The 21672-nt window shown below is 44.5% G+C and overlaps 1 protein-coding gene across 2 annotated transcripts in view; it reads right to left on the minus strand.

The window, feature by feature from the left end:
• The window catches only part of PTPRR (protein tyrosine phosphatase receptor type R), a 247635-nt gene that overhangs the window by 216545 nt on the left and 9418 nt on the right, over positions 1–21672 (minus strand). For both annotated transcript variants that reach the window (XM_038756286.1, XM_038756285.1), the window contains exon 2: positions 8580–8884. In XM_038756286.1, coding sequence (XP_038612214.1) covers positions 8580–8884 — 305 coding nt within the window. The remainder of the gene's footprint in view (positions 1–8579; positions 8885–21672) is intronic.

Here is a 21672-nt window from a genome sequence, read left to right on the forward strand (position 1 = left end):
AAAGACTAATGACGAGGCTAAATGATAAAGATTATATCCACTTTGAAAAGCTCTTTCCCAGGAAGCCGACTTCGAACTCAGCTCGCGATCTTTTTTAATTTAGCAAGCGGGTTCCTAAAATAGCCAATTAAATTTTAATGTTTTTATTCACTTGCAAACCGGCGTCCTTTTCGGCTCTCTGACTTTAATGAATCCAAAGAGAATGCAATCTCTTTTAGGCATATCTGGGAAAATTTCCCGGGCAGCAACCAGTAGCTCTGAACTAATCGACGCCAAGGCAGAACATCTGTGAAGTTTGGAAAGCTTTTTGAGTCCTGATTCCATCCCTCTGGGAGCTCTGGGGCCCCAAAGAATCATCGTTCTGGAAAATTTAGCCCTCTAGGTTTGCTCACAAACCCTCTCTCCCTTGCATGGCATATTTAAAGCTCTCTCTCCTAGGACAGATGCCTTGAGCATCTCCAAATAGCCACTTTGATTTATGTTGACGGGTAGCTGTACTGTATTAAGCGCTTAGTACAGTGCTCTGCACACAGTAAGCACTCAATAAATACAATTGAATGAATGAAGACACGCCCATCTTCATCTCTGCAAGAATGCTCTGAATTCGTCTATATCAATCAATGGTATTTATTGACTGTTTACTAGGTGCCCAGGACTGTACTAGGCACATGGGAGAGTCTAGTACAACAGAGTAGGTAAACACATTCCCACCCACAATCTACACTATCACCACGTTAGTCAGGTATTGGATGCATTCATATATCATCTTGCCATTTATTCAAGGTGGATTGTAGCAACCACATTATTATTTTTGGATTTGCTGAATAGCCTTCAGTCTTAGAGCACAGGACTGACTTTGAACGCCAGCTCTGCCATTGTCCAGCAGCGAGACCTTGGGCAGGTCACTTAACCCACCTCAGTCAATCGATCAATGATATGTATTGAGTGCTTACTGGGGGCAGAGCGCTGTACTAATTAGATGAGCCCACAGTTCCGGTTTCTGGAAAAAAAAAAAAGGAACATGCCTAAAATAAATCAAGATATGCCAGACAAGAAGATTTTTATTGAAATACCATGGTTTTCCCTTCAGGCTACCGATAGTCCATCAGTCAAAATGTGCATTCTCATAATACGGTACTGGCAACTGATGGAAAAGCTGGCAAAAATTCAGGCGATGCAATACAGATTAATAGTCTGAACTGACCCAACTGGAATCCATCATTTAAGTAAACGGGTAGATAAAATAATTTCTCCCAGTAAAATGGGCACAGGCTTTCCCCCTAACTAGGAATACATATTTGACACTGAAAAAATGGTATTTATTCAGTGCTTATTATGTGCCAACCACTGTAGTAATGCCAGGGGTAGATTCAAGATAATCAGGTTGGACGCAGTCCCTGTCTCACGTGGGGCTCCGAGTCTTACCCATTGTTTTTCAGATAAGGTAACTGAGGCGCAGAGAATTTAAGTGACTCGCACAAGGTCACTCTGCAGACGAGCCAGCACTAGAACCCAGGTCCTCTGAATCCTTGTCCCATGCATGCTGTTTCCACTAAACCAAACTGCTCTCAGAAGAGTAGAAAAGTAATAATAGTAGTGGATTTTGTTAAGGACTTACTATGTGTCATGCTATGTATTAAGTACCGGGGTCGATACAAGATAATCAGGTCAGACACAATCCCTGTGTCACCTGGGGCTCACAGTCCAAGTGGGAGGGAGAACAGGTGTTGAATATTATTTTACAGGGGAGGCCACTGAGGCACAGAGAAGTTATGACTTGCCCAAGGTCACACAGCAGGCATTCATTCATTCATTCACTCCATCGTATTCATTGAGTGCTTACTGTGTGCAGAGCACTGTATTAGGTGCTTGGGAAGAACAAGTCGGCAACATATAGAGACAGTCCCTGCCCAGGTGGCAAGGTAACAATTACAGGTTCTCTGCTTCACAGTTCGGGTCAGAATTAGAACTCAGATCCTCTGATCCACAGGCCCTTACTCTTTCTACCAGGCAACACTGCTTCACCTTCCCCAAAAATTCAAAAAAGTAGAATCTATGGTTGGATAGTTTACAAAATGGAAACGAGACATTCCATAATTGCATCAGTTTCTTCTGCCCAGTACTCCGCCTTGGTGGCCCAGTGGAAAGTGTGAGGGCCTCAGAGTTGGAGGGCCTGGATTCTAATTCAGGCCCTGTCGCTTATGTGACCTTGGGCATACCAATTTCCTCATCTGTAAAGTGGGGATTAAACACCTCTTCCCCCTCCTACTTTCACTGTGGGCCCCATGGGGGACAGTGACTGAAACTTTGATTAGTTTAACTTTGTTTAGTTCAGGGCTTAGCAAATGGTAAGCACAAATACCACAGTTTTTTTAAATAATTTTAAGAAAAATCTAATCATGCTAACACCCCTAACATTCCGAATTTTCTCAAGCCATCGTCAATCGATCAATGATATTGATTGAGTGCTTACTATGTGCAGTACGCTGTAAATACCATTATTATTATTATTACTAAGCATTTGAGAGAATACAATGGATTTAGTAGATATGACCTCTGCTCTCAAGGAGTTTATGAATCTCTTGTCCATGCATTTATCCAACTGCCTCCAGCCCTTGGAATCTACGTATCTTTTTTGCAAATTTCCATATTCATTCATTCGATTGTCTCTAGCCCTTGACAAGTGAAAAAGTGTTCCTTTGTGATAGTTTGAATTGGCCCCTTAGACATCAGTCAGCCAGTCAGTCATACTTACTGAACACTTACTAGGTGCAGAGCACTGTACTAAGCACTTGGCCCCTTAGACTTCAGTCAGCCAGTCGTACTTATTGAACACTTACTGGTGCAGAGCACTGTACTAAGCTCTTGGCCCCTTAGATTTCAGTCAGACAGTCAGTCGAACTTATTGAACACTTACTATGTGCACAGCACTGTACTAAGCGCTTGGGAGAGTACAATATAACAATATAACAGTCACATTCCCTGCCCACAATGAGCTTACAGTCTAGAGGGGGAGACAGACATTCATATAAATTAATAAATTACATGATTAGTTAATTAATGATGGCATTTATTACGTGCTTACTATGTGCAAAGCACTGCTCTAAGCGCTGGGGAGGTTACAAGATGATCAGGTTGTCCCACAGGGGGCTAACAGTCTTAATCCCCATTTTACAGATGAGGTAACTGAGGCACAGAGAATTAATCAATCGTATTTATTGAGCACTTACTGTGTGCAGAGCACTGTACTAAGAGCTTGGGAAGTACAATTTGGCAACATAGAGAGACAGTCCCTACCCAACAGTGGGCTCACAGTCTAGAAGGGGGAGACAGAGAACAAAACCAAACATATTAACAAAATAAAATAAATAGAATAGATATGTACCAGTAAAATAAATGAATAAATAAATAGAGTAATAAATATGCACAAACATATATACATATATACAGGTGCTGTGGGGAAGGGAAGGAGGTAAGATGGGGGGAATGGAGAGGGGGACGAGGGGGAGAGGAAGGAAGGGGCTCAGTCTGGGAAGGCCTCCTGGAGGAGGTGAGCTCTCAGTAGGGCCTTGAAGGGAGGAAGAGAGCTAGCTTGGCGGATGGGCAGAGGGACTGGGGGCATTCCAGGCCCGGGGCAGGACGTGGGCCGGGGGTCGATGGCGGGACAAGCGAGAATGAGGCACCGTGAGGAGATTAGCGGCAGAGGAGCGGAGGGTGCGGGCTGGGCTGGAGAAGGAGAGAAGGGAGGTGAGGTAGGAGGGGGCGAGGGGATGGACAGCCTTGAAGCCCAGGGTGAGGAGTTTCTGCCTGATGCGCAGATTGATTGGTAGCCACTGGAGATTTTTGAGGAGGGGAGTAACATGCCCAGAGCGTTTCTGGACAAAGACAATCCGGGCAGCAGCATGAAGTATGGATTGAAGTGGGGAGAGACACGAGGATGGGAGATCAGAGAGAAGGCTGATGCAGTAGTCCAGACGGGATAGGATGAGAGCTTGAACGAGCAGGGTAGCGGTTTGGATGGAGAGGAAAGGGCGGAGCTTGGCAATGTTGCGGAGCTGAGACCGGCAGGTTTTGGTGAAGGCTTGGATGTGAGGGGTGAATGAGAGAGCGGAGTCGAGGATGACACCAAGGTTGCGGGCTTGTGAGACGGGAAGGATGGTAGTGCCGTCAACAGAGATGGGAAAGTCAGGGAGAGGACAAGGTTTGGGAGGGAAGACAAGGAGCTCAGTCTTCGACATGTTGAGCTTTAGGTGGCGGGCGGACATCCAGATGGAGATGTCCTGAAGGCAGGAGGAGATGCAAGCCTGGAGGGAGGGGGAGAGAGCAGGGGCAGAGATGTCGATTTGGGTGTCATCAGCATGGCCTTGTGGAAAGAGCACAGATCTAGGAGTCACAGGGCTTGGGTTCTAGCTCCAGTTTTGCTGCTTGCCTACTGAGTGACCTTAGGCAGGTCACTTAACTTCTTTGTGCCTCAATTTCCTCATCAGTAAAATGGGGATTTGATACCTGTTCTCCCTCCTAGTTACACAGTGAGCTCCATGTCCAGCTCACTGAACCCAGCACATAGTAAATGTTTAACAAATGCCACAATTATTACCATTATTACTAAGGTCACCAATGAGCTCCTTCTTGCCAAATCCATCCTAATCCTTCTCAACCTCTCAGTTGCCTTCGACATTGTCGACCAGCCCTTTCTCCTGGAAACGTTATCCTACCTTGGCTTCGCTGACACTATCTTCTCCTGGTTCTCCTCCTACCTCTCTGGCTGTTCATTCTCAGTCTTCTTCGCAGGTTTCCTCCGCTGCCTCCCACCCCCTAACTGTGGGGGTCCCTCAAGGTTCAGTTCTGAGTCCCCTTCGATTCTCCATGCTCCCACTCCCCTGGAGAACTCATTCACTCCCATGGCTTCAACTACCACCTCTATACGGATGATACCCAAATCTATACTTCCAGCCCTGATCTCTCTCCCTCTCCGCAGTCTCGCATTTCCTTTTGCCTTCAAGACATCTCTACTTGGATGTCCTCCTATTATCTCAAGCTTAACACGTTCAAAACAGATCTCCTTATCTTCCCACCCAAACCCTGTCCTCCCCCTGGCTTTACCCTCACTGTTGACGGCACATCCATCCTTCCTGTCTCACAAGTCTGTAACCTTGGTGTTATCCTTGACTTCTCTCTCATTCAACCCACATATTCAATCAATCACTAATTCCTTTCAGTCCCACCTTCACAACACCCCTAAAATCTGCCTTTTCCTCTCCATCCAAACTGCTACCATGCTAATATAATCACTCATCCTATCCCACCTAGATTACTGCATCAGCCTCCTTGCTGACCTCCCAGGCTCCTGTCTCTCCCCACTCCAGTCCAAAATTCACTCTGCTACCTAGATCATTTTTCTACAAAAACATTCATCATCAATCGTATTTATTGGGCACTTACTGTGTGCAGAGCACTGTACTAAGCGCTTGGGAAGTACAAGTTGGCAACATATAGAGACAGTCCCTACCCAACAGTGGGCTCACAGTCTAAAAGGGGGAGACAGAAAACAAAACCAAACATACTAACAAAATAAAATAAATGGAATAGATATGTACAAGTAAAATAAATAGAGTAATAAGTAAAATAAATAAATAGAGTAAATAGAGTACATGTCACCCCACTCCTCAAAAAACTCCAGTAGCTACCCGTCCACCTCCGCATCAAACAAAAACTCCTCATCATTGGCTTTAAAGCAGTCAATCACCTTGCCCCCTCCTACCTCACCTCACTGCTCTCCCACTACAACCCAGCCCGCACACTTTGCTCCTCTAATGCTAACCTTCTCACTGTGCCTCAGTTTCCTCTATCTGGCCCCTGACCCCTCACCCATGTCCTCCCTCCTCAATTCCAACAATTACTCTCCCCACCTTCAAAGCCTTGATGAGGGCACATCTTCTCCAAGAGGCCTTCCCTGACTAACCCCCCTTTCTCTTCTCCAACTCCCTTCTACGTCGCCCTGACTTGCTCCATTTGTTTGTCCCCAACCCAGCCTCACAACACTTATGTACGGATCTGTAATTTATTTATTTATATTAGTTTCCGTCTCCCCCGCTTAAACTGTAAGCTCACTGTGGGCAGGGAATGTGTCTGTTTATTGCTGTACTGTCCTCTCCCAAGAGCTTAGCACAGTGCTCTGCACACAGTCAGTGCTCAATAAATACGATTGAATGAATGAGTTAATTAATTACTATTTTTGTCCGTCAGCAAGACCTGAAAAATGTTCATCCTATGTGAGATTGCCGAGCGTTAACCATCGCTTGATTTTTGTTTGGGATAAAGAAGGTACCCAAGCTCGGCATCCCAATCACTAAAGAGAGTACTGAATTCTGGGAGGATAAAGACACGGGCAAGAAGATTTTCAACCACCTTTAAGGAGCTCAGTTGGAACAGGAAACTCCATCTGCCTCTTTCAATGCAAATTGCTTCAAGCCACTTATTTCATGGTCATTCCTGATAATAGCTCTACTCGACAACCATAACTCATTTTTTCATTTTGTTTTTAGGCTCCATATTCGACTTTACACTTCAAAGACAATAGAGCAATGTCCATTTTTTGCCTAAAGGCCATTTTAGGCCCATTTGTTCTAATTTAACATCCATTTAGCTCCTTCAGACAGGAAACCACTAACGCCGCCCCAGCTGACATTTCAGTAATCATCATCCCTGTGAGGAAAGCTCTTCTTCCCCATCGGAGGCTAATAGCCCGCAAACTCCATCCCTCAGCCTAGAGTTGTTCATTACCTACCCTCTTTCTTCCCTCCCTGTCTCCCCACCCACTCCACCACCGTGGAATTGGTAAGCGCACCGATCTCATTGTTTAGATGGGAATTTCCACTCCCCGCTCAGTGGAGCTTAAAATGCGGACGTCTCCCAGGTGAGGAAGATTTGAGGCCATTTGGATCTGATGGGGTGTTTCAATTGATGCAGTATGCTACTGCTTCCTTCCCGCCCAAGTTGCTCCCTTTTGTGAAGTTTGGCTTCTAACACTCTTAAACCATTACGTTTAGAAAGCACTAAGTGGTCTCAGAGATGGCTGCCAATTGAATCTCTGATTGGCTTCACTACTAGATTGTGACTTGAGTCTGGCGAATAATCTGGCTCAGTGTGAGCATTTTGTCTTCTTTTTTATGGTTAAGTGACTTGCCCAAGGTCATACAGCAGAAAGGGGGCAGAGCCAGGATTAGAAATCAGGTTCCTTTTGACACCCAGGCCCATGCTCTAGACACTAGCCATACTGCTTCCCTTCCTTATGAATCGCTTCAAAACTTTAAGGCAAACTTCCTGTAGGTGATGAAACTCAACATACTGTGGGAAGAAAGAACTCTCGGACTAGTGGATGGTTTATTTCATTATTATCCTACGACATTTTCTTGAATGTCTGTAAAGCCATCATCTACCCATTTGCCACCATGTACCAAATATTATGTTTTAGACATATTGTGGAGAAAGATAGAGAAGAGGCCATATTTACCTTTAAGAATTTTATAATCAGGAAGATTACAAAGAAACACGTCTTCTTTTGGGGTCTGATTTTTAGGCTGGAAGTATTTTTTTCCACCTGTTTCCCCTGACTTCAGCCACCTAAAGTAACTATGGGAAGGGAATGTGTCTGTTTATTGTTACACATTCAATAAATATGATTGACTGTATGAATGAATGAATAATAATGAAGCTTTGAGCTCCTTAATTCTCTCACTGCCTCTCAAGAGGGAAGGTGATATAATTCCTCGACTCATACAGTCTTTTGGAGAATGGAAGAAGAAAACTGTAGTAACATTGTGTTAATAGTTACTAATCTGTACCCATTTTTTCATCTTTGTTCTGGACTCTGGCTCCTCTGTCCTGTACAGATATATATATCTTGGGGACACCTAAATAATAATAGTTATAGTATTCGTTAAATGCTTTAATGTGCCAAGCACTGCACAAAACGCTAGGGTACATAATCAGGTCAGATGAAGTCCGTGTTCCACATGGGGCTCACAGTCTAGAGGAGAGGGAGAGTAGGAATTTGAATTCCTATAAGAAAATGAGTCACAGAGAATTGAAGTGACTTGCCCAATGGCACACATCAGGCAAGCGATGGAGCAGGGAGTATAACCCATATTCTCTGCCAGGCCCATGCTCTTTCCACTAGGCAACACAGCTCCTCTAACTGGTTAACCTTCATTAAAATACATTATTGCAGTCCGATAAATACGCATGGTATGCAGTTATTTTTGCACTAAAACACCGAAATTGAGTTAATGATAAATTCAGATTACCCAGCTTCCCAAATAGCTTCCGATCACATTCATTTCTGCTATGCCCTAAAACTCTGTGCTTGTCCAAATCCAGATCCCCGCACCTTAACGCACAAAATGGAAACAAAGAGACAGCTTCTCTTTTCTCAACAGTGCACATTATCTTGTGTCTAGTAGCTTACCTCTAAAAATTTCCCTTGTGGGTCTTCATTTTTGGCAGAATTATTAGGAGTTCTTCAAGAGTTAACCCCATTCCCAAAGAGTAGAATAACCGTGATTGAAAACTGCACTTACCACAACAATCAAATTAGCTGCTGGGACGGGAAGGTTTTCCACTTCTAGATCTTGACCGGTCATAGCTAGCAAGTTGAGAGACGGATCGTATGCTGATCTAGGGAATGTTGATTTCTCAATTATTCCCGGCTGAAGATTGCTTACTTTTGAATGAAAGAGGGAGTGGACATTGTGTTTATAAGTCTTCTGGTGGTTAGTGTCCAAACTTTTCTCAATACCTTGCACGTGGCGATGGATAAATACAGGCTTCCCATGCTTCCTCTGATGAATGGGAAAGAAGCGGTCATTGTCTCCTGAAAAGCACCCTGGAGGGAAAAAGGAAAGGAAAACAAAAATCAAACCCTTAAAAACTGTATTTCATGATTCAGATGCAGGGAACTATCCCATAAAGATTGTGCCTCGGCACTGGAAAGACTGCAAGACTGCAACTCTGTTATATTGTATTCTCCCAAACTCTTAGTACAGTGCTCTGCCCACAGTGGGTGCTCAATAAATACGATTGATTAATAAAACGTCTGCTGGATTTCCAGACATTTCAGCGGTGACTCCTTGGGTATAGCAGGCGCACAGACCCTTTATAATATAAGCACTAGAATCTGGCAGAACTGGAAAAAATTCCAGTGGGATTTTTTTATGGTATTTCCTAAGGATTTACCATACTGTACTAAGTGCTTGGGTAGAAACAAGCTAATCAGGTTGGACACAGTCCATGTCCCACATAGGGCTCACAGTCCTAATCCTCATTTTACAGATGAGGCAACTGAGGCACAGAGAAGTTATGTGACTTGCCCAAGATCACCTAACAGACAAATGGTAGAGCTGAGATTAAAACCCAGGCCCTTTTGGCTCCCAGGTCATCATCAATCATATATATTGAGCGCTTACTATGTGTAGAGCACTGTACTAAGCGCTTGGGAAGTACAAATTGGCAACATATAGAGACAGTCCCTACCCAACAGTGGGCTCACAGTCTAAAAGGTCTATTCATTCATTCATTCAATTGTGTTTACTGAGTGCTTACTGAGTGCAAAGTACTGTACTAAGTGCTTGGGAGAGTAAAATATAAAATAATAATAATAATAATGGCATTTATTAAGCACTTACATGGGGCTCACTGTCTTAATCCCCATGTTACAGATGAGGTAACTGGGGCACAGGGAAGTTAAATGACTTGCTCAAGGTCACCCAGCAGACAAGTGATGGAGCCGGGATTAGAACCCAGGTCCTCTGACTTCCAAGCCTCTTTCCACTAGGCCACACTACTTCTTATTTCTCCTATCTACCCTCCCTCCTATGTGTTTGCAGCCCTTAAGCACTTGAGATTTAGCCCAGCCCTACAACATTTATGTACATATTCTTATATTCAGCCATTTCACCTATCTGTAATTTTTTCCCCCTCTAGAGCGTAAACTCCTGCTGGGCAGTGTTTGTTTCCACTCCTCTATTGAATTGCACTCTCCCGAGTACTTGGCAAGGCCTCAATAAGTACCACTGATTGATTGCAAATATCAAGTCTTCCGTAGTCATTTCCAAAGCAAAAATCGAAGGGCGGCTTATGACAGATGTGCTTCATATGCTGGTGACCGCTCTACCAGGCTGTTTGGCAGTGGGCCAGTCTCTTGGTTGGAGAAACCTGAGTCAATTCAGAAATACAATTGCATTCTCCCAAAGTAACGAGGCAGCCTTAAATGAAGAGTAATTTTAAGACGAACACAAATAAAGCTAGGACGCGCCTACTGATATTGATTGAAAAGATAATTACATTGCAAAGACAACCGCATCACTCAACAACAACAACCTTAAATTCACTCTCCCGTTGTCTTAGTTTCCATTCTAGTAGTATCTATGCACTTCGGGAGGGAGACTTAACTCTTTCACTCTGTCGCATTGTACCCTCTTAAGCCCTTGGACCAGTGCTCTGCATACGGTAACGAGCCCGCTTTCATTGAAGAGCAATGTTAAAATGAACAAAATACAGATAGGATGCTCCTACTCAGACTGATTGAAAAGATAATTATGTTGCAAAGACCAACACGTCGCCCAATAACAACGAGTTTACTGTTCTTAGTTAACTTAAGTGTTCTTAGTTCTGTTAATTATAACTTAGTTCTAGTTCTAAGTTCTTAGTTTGTTCTTAGAAACTGTCTTAGTTTCCACCCTAGTAGAAGCTATACACTTTGGGAGGGGCATTATCTCTTTTACTGAGTTGTATTGTTCATTCCCAAGCACTTAATACAGTGCTCTGCATTCAGTAAGCACTCAATAAATTCCATTGATTGATTGATTAGTCCACCAGGAGAAAATTTAGGGCATTTACTGTCAGGGACCATTTGCAGCTCGTGGTTGTCAGACAGCTCTGTGAGATCATTTTCAGCAGCAGGAGCTGCTGGGATTTTCGCCTGGTTCCTAAGAGATCTGGTGTGGCCATAGAGTATGGTACTCCGGCTGGCTGGATACAGAGTTGACGGGCCTTTTCTCTTCTAACTAAAAATCATGATCCTCAACTGATCCTCACAAGATCCAGGAAGTGGAATGCATTCTAGCAGTTCAGGCGAGAAAATAAAATTTGTTTCTCACCAGGAAGATGAGGGTATATTTGTGGGATCAGTTGATGGCGGCGGGGATCTGGAGATCCCAGGTACCAAGTGTTTCTGAGAGTCCGCAAGACTAGCGATCGATTATCCACCGTAGGTGATCATCAAGGGGTATACCGAGGAATTAGAGAAGGAGAAAGACAGTTCTAAAACAGTGGGGCCTAGTGGAAAGAGCAGGAGTCAGAGGACCCGGATTCCAATCCCAGCTCTGCCAAAATACCTCTTATGTGACTTTGGGCAAGTCACTTGACTTCTCGGTGCTTTGATTTCCTCAGCTGAAAAATGGGGATTCAATATCTGTTCTCCCTCCTACCCAGAGTGTGTCCAACCTGATTAGTCCAGTGCTTAGTAAAATGGGGATTCAATCAATCAATCAATCAATCATATTTATTGAGCGCTTACTGAGTGCAGAGCACTGTACTAAGCACTTGGGAAGTACAAGTTCTCCCTCATCCTTAGAATCTGTGCCCCATATGGGACATTGACTGTGTCTGACCTAATTAATTTGTATCTATCCCAGCGCTTAGAACATTGCTTGACGTACAGTAAGAGCTTCACAAATACCACAAAAAAACCCTCGCCCAAACTGGAAGCTAGAATTTTTTTGTACACAGGGCCATATTGAAGGCAGGCTAGTGGCCATCCTGCTATGAGCCCAACAGCTACTGTCACGAGTTCTCTACTTCGTATGCAGAGGCTGGGGTAGCCATTAGGTAATAGTACCCTTGGAGCATAGTAAGTGCTTCAAAAATACCTCACAACAATTATCATTAAGTAGGTTGGACGTAGTCTGTCCCACGTAGGACTTATCTTACCCCTGCTTCACAGATAAGGAACCCAGAGAGGTTAAGTGATTTGTTCAAAGTCACACAGAAGGCCCGCTGGCTCTCCTAAATTCAACCCCTCACTTTTCTCCATTCTTAATGCGACACATTTTATCCCCAGTGAAAACAAAACAAGCACTCAACTTTAAAAAATTATTATTGGGTCTTTGAACCCGTATGCTGAAGAAAATACTGAAGAGAAAATATTGATATCTCAGAAGACCTAAAAGGGCAGTTAGGAAGATACCGGCATGCTGGAATATAAGTGCCCATGTTCTTCGTGGAAGTTTTGGTGAAGTGATCAGAATTGTGTTTCATTGATTGTTTCGACCCGTCTTACCTCCTTCCCTTCCCCACAGCACCTGTATATAAGTATATATGTTTGTACATATTTATTACTCTATTTATTTATTTATTTATTTTACTTGTACATATCTATTCTATTTATTTTATTTTGTTAATATGTTTGGTTTTGTTCTCTGTCTCCCCCTTCTAGCCTGTGAGCCCACTGTTGGGTAGGGACTGTCTCTATATGTTGCCAACTTGTACTTCCCAAGTGCTTAGTACAGTGCTCTGCACACAGTAAGCACTCAATACGATTGATTGATTGATTGCCACGATTTTACAGAAGGAACTCATCTACAGCCAGAAAGAATTATTTTTTTCCTAGAGAGTCAACTACTAATGGAGAGGGCACTCAAGTCTAAGGTCATAAAATACCACAATAGAAGGTTCATTCGGGGAAGAGTCATCAGAGTTTTTCAAGAGATGTGTAGCAGACAAAGGGGAATGCACTGAGTTAGAGTGTCAGGTCAAAGCACATTATGATTTATTATGTCACATTTCACTAGAGACAATTTCCAGCCTCACAAGGGAGGGTGTTTTGGTCTGGACACCAGAATTCTGCAGTGCGTCCTTGTACCAGAAGTGCTTGCTAGCGATTTCAGTGCTCAAGAAAGAAAAACGAAAAGGTTAAAATTGAGTTCCCTTGAATGAGATCCCTACAGAAATGTAAAATCAGGAAGAAGCCAACTGGCTCTTCAAATTTGTCCACGGTGGTTGGACATTCAGTTTGAATCCTTTAAGACTCTTATCTGCTTTTGCTAGCAGATTTCAGCTGGGGCCACTGACCGGTCAGCTCAGTCCGGGAGTCTCAGACGGGGCCAGCCTCAGTTGGGATTTAGGGAAGTCACCGCAATGAGAGGTGAAGGAAGTCACTGCCACGGGAAGCAGCCTCATGGGGATAGTGGTGCAGTGAAGTAGCTGGTAATGGCTGAAAAGGGCCCAACCCAAGGAGAAGCAGTGTGGCTCAGTGGAAAGAGCCCGGGCTTTGGAGTCAGAGAGCATGGGATCAAATCCCGGCTCCGCCAATTGTCAGCTGTGTGACTGTGGGCAAGTCACTTAGCTTCTCTTTGCCTCAGTTCCCTCATCTGTAAAACAGGGATTAAGACTGTGAGCCCCACGTGAGACAACCTGATCACCTTGTAACCGCCCCGGCACTTAGAACAGTGCTTTGCACGTAGTAAGCGCTTAATAAATGCCGCCATCATCATCATCAACAGGGACGTTGATGGGAAAGCACAGACCTTGGAGCAAGATAATAATAATGAATAATAGTTTTGGTATTCGTTAAGCGCTTACAGTGTGCTAGGCACTGTTCTAATCTCTGGGAAAGACACAAGATCGGGTTGGACACAGTCCCTGTCCCACACAGGGCTCACAGTCTTAATCCGCATTTTACGGATGAGGGAACTGAGGCACAGAGAAGTGACTTACCCAAGTCACACAGCATGGAAGTGGCAGGGTCGGAATTAGAACCTCTGACCTTTTGATTCCCAGGCTCTATCCACTAGGCCGTGCCATTTCCATTTGGGCCAGATTTGGGCTAGGGGCCTCTTCAGGGCGATGCTCTGCTGCTTGTGCAGAAAACATGGCGTAATGATTGGGGTTGGGGAGGGAGAGGGAGAAATTTTTCCCTGCATCACAGTGCTGAAACTGGTTCTGGCCACAAGTGATGACTACGGGGCTCCCACGAAGGACCCAGGTTGGTCGGAGCATCGGAAATTAGTTCCTCATCAGAAAACTGACCAATAGGAAATAAGTCATCCCAGGCAACTCCACCACGAAGAGCAAGCCCAAGGAACAATCACTTCCCTAATAATAATTATTATAATTACGGTATTTGTTAAGCACTTACTATGTGTCAAGCACTCCAGCGTGGCTCAGTGGAAAGAGGCCAGGCTTGGGAGTCACACGTTGCGGGTTCTAATCCTGGCTCCGCCACTTGTCTGCTGTGTGACCTTGGGCAATTGGGTAGGGACTGTCTCCATATGTTGCCAACTTGTACTTCCCAAGCGCTTAGTACAGTGCTCTGCACACAGTAAGCGCTCAATAAATACGATTGATGATGATGATGAAGTCACTTCACTTCTCTGGGCCTCAGTTCCCTCAGCTGGAAAATGGGGATGAAGACTGTGAGCCCCACGTGGGACAACCTAATTGCCTTGTATCTACCCCAGTACTTAGAACAGTGTTTGGCACATAGTAAGCGCTTAACAAATACTATCACCATCATCATCATCATCACTGTTCCAAGTGCTGGAGTAGAATCAAGGTAATCAGGTTGTCCCAGTCTTCATCCCCATTTTACAGATGAGATAACTGAGGCACAGAGAAGTTAAATGGCTCACCCAAGGTCACACAGCAGACAAGTGGCAGAGATGGAATTAGAACCCATGTCCTCTGATTCCAAGCCATGCTGCTTCCTTATCGATTGTGTCCTGAGCACCTCAAAATACTGTGAATGTGGATTCAGTGGAGGAGATTTTTTTGAGACTATAAGGTCCTCGTGGACAAGGAAAGTATCTACTGAATATTGTACTCTCCCAAGTGCTTAGTACAGTGCTCTGCACACAGTTAGCATTCAATAAATACCACCGATTGATTAAAAATAACATTAATTCATTACGTCCCATTTCTCACGAAGAAAAATGAATCTAGTAGGGTTAAACTTAGCTTAGTGGGTAGAGCCTGGGCTCGGGAGTCAGAAGGATCTGGGGTCTAATCCCAGCTCTGCCACGTGTCTGCTGTGTGACCTTGGGCAAGTCGCTTAACTTCTCTGGACTTCAGTTACCTCAAATCAAAAATGGGGATTAAAACTGTGAGTCCCATGAGGGCCAAGGACTGTGTCCAACTTGATAAACTTGTATCTACTCCTGTGCTTAGAACACTGCTTGGCATATAGTAAGCACTTCACAGTTTCCATAATTAATTAAGGACGCATTTCCCTTATTGTTTTCCCAGAAAAGAGTCCTCCCGACTGTGCCACTTCATTGCTGGTGGGAACGAAGAATTAACCTTTAAACAGGTCACCAGAATATTTACCTCACACAAAGGAAAGAGAAGTGACCATCCTGAATGTTTCCTGATGAAAGGAGCAGCTCGATGGCCGTCTGGCTTAAGAAGAATACTCTATCATGACCACCAAGGGTTGGGAAAGACTTCAGGGGAGTAGCTTAAAGAAGTACCCACTGTAGGAAAACAAAACTACACTCACTCCAAGATCAGAATTATTGATTTATTTTATTTGTACAAATTTATTCTATTTATTTTCTTTTGTTAATGTGTTTTGTTTTGTTGTCTGTCTCCCCCTTCTAGACTGTGAGCCCACTGTTGGGTAGGGACCATCTCTAGATGTTGCCAACTTGTACTTCCCAAGCGCTTAGTACAGTGCTCTGCACACAGTAAGCGCTCAATAAATACAATTGAATGAATGAATGAATCAGAATAGATTCACTCTGCTCAAGGCAAGAGATTGATGGAAGAGAATCCCAGAAGGCTTTGCGCACCACCTGTCCCACTTCAATCAATCAATCAATCGTATTTATTGAGCGCTTACTGTGTGCAGAGCACTGTACTAAGCGCTTAGTTACACAATTGTACAATCCACTGGAGCAGGTCTCGGGTGGTGGCTTGGATGCTAAGATCTTTTCTGCCTTTGAAGACATATCCCTCTATGGTAAGGCATTTCTCTTCCCTTCATCAATCAATCAATCAATCATATTTATTGAGCGCTTACTGTGTGCAGAGCACTGGACTAAGCGCTTGGGAAGTAAAAGTTGGCAACATATAGAGACGGTCCCTACCCAACAGCGGGCTCACAGTCTACAAGGGGGAGACAAAGAACAAAACCAAACATATTAACCAAATAAAATAAATAGAATAGATGTGTACAAGTAAAATAAATAAATAAATAGAGTAATAAATACGTACAACCATATATACATATATACGGGTGCTGTGGGGAAGGGAAGGAGGTAAGGCGGGGGGGATGGAGAGGGTAGCCTGGTAATAAAAATTCCCTTTCCCCTCCGTGGGTAAGAATGGCATATGAAAATCAATCAATCGTATTTATTGAGCGCTTACTGTGTGCAGAGCACCGTACTAAGCGCTTGGGAAGTACAAGTTGGCAACGAAATAACAAAAATAAATATATTAATAAATAAATAAATAAATAAATAAATAAATAAGTAAATAAAACTAGTCATATGGGTGTGCTTCTTCCTCTCTCCTCTCCTCCCCAGACTTCAGAGCAAAACTAATCCAAGGGGGAAGAGTCAGAGGTTAAATAGAATGTGTTGGTTCTGCCAAAATCAAAGTGTAGGCACTGATCTGGAAATTCAATTCCGGAGGAGGTTTTGGAAAGGTTGGGGTGGGGAGGGGCAGGAGGGCTTCCCTCGGAGGAGAGCCAGAAGTTTGAAGAAAATGGGACAAGAAGATACTGATAGCTCAGAGGGCATAAGGAAGCACTCAGGAAGATACTGGCATGACGGAAGCCATTTGGGATGCAGCTTCTTGTTTGAGGTATGATGGAAAATGATAGAGAGCAGAGGGCATGCCTCAGCCTCTCTTTTTGCCTTCACCAGCAGATAGTTCCCAAGAGGTCGGGTAATATCGGCTTAATGTTCTTTCAGTGTGCTGCTAAGACTGCATTTAGCCCTTCACAACAGCACTCCCCTCATGGTTCAGCCACTGCCATGTTTTCACTTCTGTAAAAGAAACCCTTTCCCTCTGGGAGCAGAAGAGCTGCGGTGCTTTCGTTTTTGATCCGGTGCCTTCCCATTTCCGACAACCTTAAGGAGGGAGTCCTAAGAATTCCTCATTAGAACCAGTCAGTCATAACTTTTCCAAAATACCCGCTGCTCCAGACTCCTCTATCTCACCCGCTGCGAACCACGAGCCTCGGTTGGCGGTACAGGAAAACGACAAGCGGAAAATCCACTTCAGACTCGAAGACGTACTGGCCACCGCAACAGATGTCTGTCGTGAGCTGTGCGCAAGAGCGAAGTAATGAGAGGATTTCCAAAGTCCTGACCTTAATGCCGCATTAATGGAATTTTTATTTAATATGTTCTACCTTTTCCAAATTGGCATCTGGTAGAATTAGAAGGCGTACCCTTGGGATCGTGAAACTGGGTAGAACTCACTAAAAAAGAATGAAGATCAAAGGATCACCAGCTTGATACCTCTGAAAGTTAAGCTTCATCTGGAGGGGGGTTGAGGTTAAGTACAGTTTGATTTGAAGCACTGAGACACGCCATTGGTATTGGATTTCCTCAGGCCGTGGGGCCCTGCGGAGCGCCTGACAAGATTCATGAGTTTTAACATGCCGGCCTCCAAGGGATCATCATCATCATCATCATCAATCGTATTTACTGAGGGCTTACTGTGTGCAGAGCACTGTACGAAGCGCTTGGGAAGTACAAATTGACAACATAATTTGTCAAGGGATGACATTTATACTGGCAGAAGCCCTTCAAGGACGTTCTGGAGAAAAGCCAGCAAAGTCTAGAGGAAAGAGCGTGGGACTGGGAGTTGGGGACCTGGGTTCTAATCCTGTCATTGTCGCTTGCCTGCTGTGCGACTTCGGGCAAGTCACTTCTGTGAGCCCACTGTTGGGTAGGGACTGTCTCTATATGTTGCCAACTTGTACTTCCCAAGTGCTTAGTACAGTGCTCTGCACACAGTAAGCGCTCAATAAATACGATTGATTGATTCTCTGGGCCCTACTCTCCTCGGAGGTAAAATGGGGATCCAATACCTTTACTCCCTCCCCCATAGGCTGTGAGCTCTATACGGGACGGGGATTGTGATCTCACCAGATCATCATCGTCAATCGTATTTATTGAGCGCTTACTGTGTGCAGAGCGCTGTACTAAGCGCTTGGGAAGTACAAATTGGCAGCATATAGAGACAGTCCCTACCCAACAGTGGGCTCACAGGTGGTTGCCTTCCTTACGTCTTCACGAAACGGCTCATGAGCAGCGACCGCCAAAAGGGACGGCAGAATGAGAAGCAAAGCGAAGGGGTAATCCACTAACTACATCAGCAGACACTGAATAAGTGAGATGGCCGTACAATGGAATACTAAGTGGTTAATTCTGTCTGCCTATTGCATGCCCAAGCCCACCCTTTGGAATAATAATAATAATAATGATAATAATAATAATAATAATAATAATAATAATGGCATTTATTAAGCGCTTACTATGTGCAAAAGCACTGTTCTAAGCGCTGGGGAGTTTACGAGGTGATCAGTTTGTCCCATGGGGGGCTCACAGTCTTAATCCCCGTTTTCCAGATGAGGGAACTGAGGCCCAGAGAAGTGAAGTGACTTGCCCAAAGTCACACAGCTGACAATTGGTGGAGCCGGGATTTGAACCCATGAACTCAGACTCCAAAGCCCGGGCTCTTTCCAGTGAGCCACGCTGATACTTCTCTGAGCCTCAGTTACCTCATCTGTAAAATGGGGATGACGACTGTGAGCCCCACGTGGGACAACCTGATCACCTTGTATCCCCCCCCCCCACAGCACTTGGAACAGTGCTTCGTGCATAGTAAGCGCTTAACAAATGCCATCATCATTATTAGTAGTAGTAGTAGTAATTACCAGCTGTGTGACTTTGAGCAAGTCGCTTAACTTCTCTGGGCCTCAGTTCCCTAATCTGTAAAATGGGGATGAAGACTGTGAGCCCCCCGTGGGACAACCTGATCACCTTGTATCCCCCCCAGCGCTTAGAACAGTGCTTTGTGCATAGTAAGCGCTTAACAAATGCCATCATCATTATTAGTAGTAGTAGTAATTAACAGCTGTGTGACTTTGGGCAAGTCGCTTAACTTCTCTGGGCCTCGGTTCCCTCATCTGTAAAATGGGGATGAAGACTGTGAGCCCCACGTGGGACAACCTGATCACCTTGTATCCCCCCCCCAGCGCTTAGAACAGTGCTTTGTGCATAGTAAGCGCTTAACAAATGCCATCATCATTATTAGTAGTAGTAGTAATTACCAGCTGTGTGACTTTGGGCAAGCCACTTAACTTCTCTGGGTCTCAGTTCCCTCATCTGTAAAATGGGGATGAAGACTGTGAGCCTCACGTGGGACAACCTGATCACCTTGTATCCCCCCCAGCGCTTAGAACAGTGCTTTGTGCATAGTAAGCGCTTAACAAACGCCATCATCATTATTAGTAGTAGTAGTCATTGTCAGCTGTGTGACTTTGGGCAAGTCACTTAACTTCTCTGGGCCTCAGTTCCCTCATCTGTCAAATGGGGACGAAGACTGTGAGCCCTACGTGAGATAACCTGATCATCGTGTGTCTCCCCCAGAGCTTATGTGCTTGGCACATAGTAAGCGCTTAAGAAATGCCATTATTATTATTATTATTATTATTATTATTATTATTATTTCTTACATCCCGCAAGTCAAAAGTAGGGCTCCAAAGTGTTGTTCCCCTGTTATTCACTGCAAATATCCACAGGACTCTAGACTGTAAGCTCGCTGTGGGTGAGGAACGTGCTTGCTAACTCTGTTGCAGTGCTCTCTCCCACACGCTTAGCACAGTGCTCTGCACACAAGTTAGCACTTAATAAAATGTATCCAGCTCTACTATTCATTCTATTCATTCAATCGTATTTATTGAGCACTTACTGTGTGCAGGGCGCTGTACTAAGCGCTTGGGAAGTACAAATCGGCAACGTATAGTGACGGCCCCTACCCAACAATGGGCTCACAGTCTAGAAGGGGGGGACGGACAACAAAACAAGTAGACAGGTGTCAATACCATCAAAATAAATAGAATTATAGCTGTATATACCCATCATTAATAAAATCAATCGAGTAATACATATGCACAAATCATCATCAATCGTATTTATTGAGCACTTACTGTGTGCAGAGCACTGTACTAAGCGCTTGGGAAGTACAAATTGGCAACATATAGAGACAGTCCCTACCCAACAGTGGACTCACAGTCTAGAAGGGGGAGACGGACAACAAAACAAGTAGACGGGTGTCAATACCATCAAAATAAATAGAATTATAGCTGTATATACCCATCGTTAATAAAATAAATCGAGTAATACATATGTACAAATTTATACAAGTGCTGTGGAGAGGGGAAGGGGATAGGGCAGAGGGAGGTGGGGGTGACGGGGAGGGGAGGAGGAGTGGAAACGTGGGGGGGCTAATAAGTGTGGTATTAATTAAGTTGCCTCTATGTGCTAAACCCTGCGTTAAGCAGATAAGACACAATCCCTGTTTGGTGGGGCTCCGGTGCTAAAGTGTGTATGTGGGTTGGGGGACAGAGCAGGTAATTAACTCCTAGATGAGGAAACTGAGGCCCAGAATGGCTAAGTAACTTGCCCAAGGTCACACAGTGAGCAAAAGGCCCAGTTTAGAGTAGATCTCCTAGGCCTGGGCTCTTTCCACTAGGCCAAATTGCTTCTCATTTCATTTATTTCTTTCTTTATTTATTTATAATGGCATTTATTAAGCGCTTACTATGTGCAAAGCACTGTTCTAAGCGCTGGGGAGGTTACAAGGTCATCAGGTTGTTCCACTTGGGGCTCACAGTCTTAATCCCCATTTTACATTTCATGACATTCGTTACAATCCCCATTTCATTGTCAGTGGCCCCTGCCCAGTCCACAAGTATTAAGGGGTGCACTGTTGGCACTTCATTGAACGTCACCCTCACCGCTCTGGGAACAACCCTGATGCCCTTCCTGGCCACAGCAGGGAGAGAGAGAGGGCAGGGGTGGAGGGGCCGTCCAAAATGAAGCAGACGAGCCGACGTCGGAGTTGTGGAGGTTTCAGGACTCAGAGAACGACTAATATTAGGTACCATCAAAAATGTCTCTCCAGCTTGGTTGATGCAAACCAAGGTTCCTTTGGTACGGGCCGTGTGACGTTGGCAATGTGGCAGTTTCGGCCCAAGTGACCTTCAAACGTCATCCATGCCCTGAGCAGACACATTCATTCATTCATTCATTCATTCATTCATTCAATCGTATTTATGGAGCGCTTACTGTGTGCGGAGCACCGTACGAGGCGCTTGGGAAGTACAGGTTGGCAACATACAGAGACGGTCCCTACCCAACAGTGGGCTCACAGTCTAGAAGGGGGAGGCAGAGAACAAAAGGAAACATATTAACAAAATAAATATGTTTATTTAAGACACAGGCCTCTGTCTCCTGAAAATGGAATGTGTGGAAACATTCTAGCTCATCCAAGACCGTAGGGAATAATTAGGTGGATAGGTAGGTGCTTGGATAGATGTGCTTTAGAAGAGATGTGCTTTAGAAGAGAACCTTTCTTCCCTGAATATAAATCACACAA

Source organism: Tachyglossus aculeatus, chromosome 14 (assembly GCF_015852505.1).
Source record: "Tachyglossus aculeatus isolate mTacAcu1 chromosome 14, mTacAcu1.pri, whole genome shotgun sequence".
Taxonomy (NCBI): domain Eukaryota; kingdom Metazoa; phylum Chordata; class Mammalia; order Monotremata; family Tachyglossidae; genus Tachyglossus; species Tachyglossus aculeatus.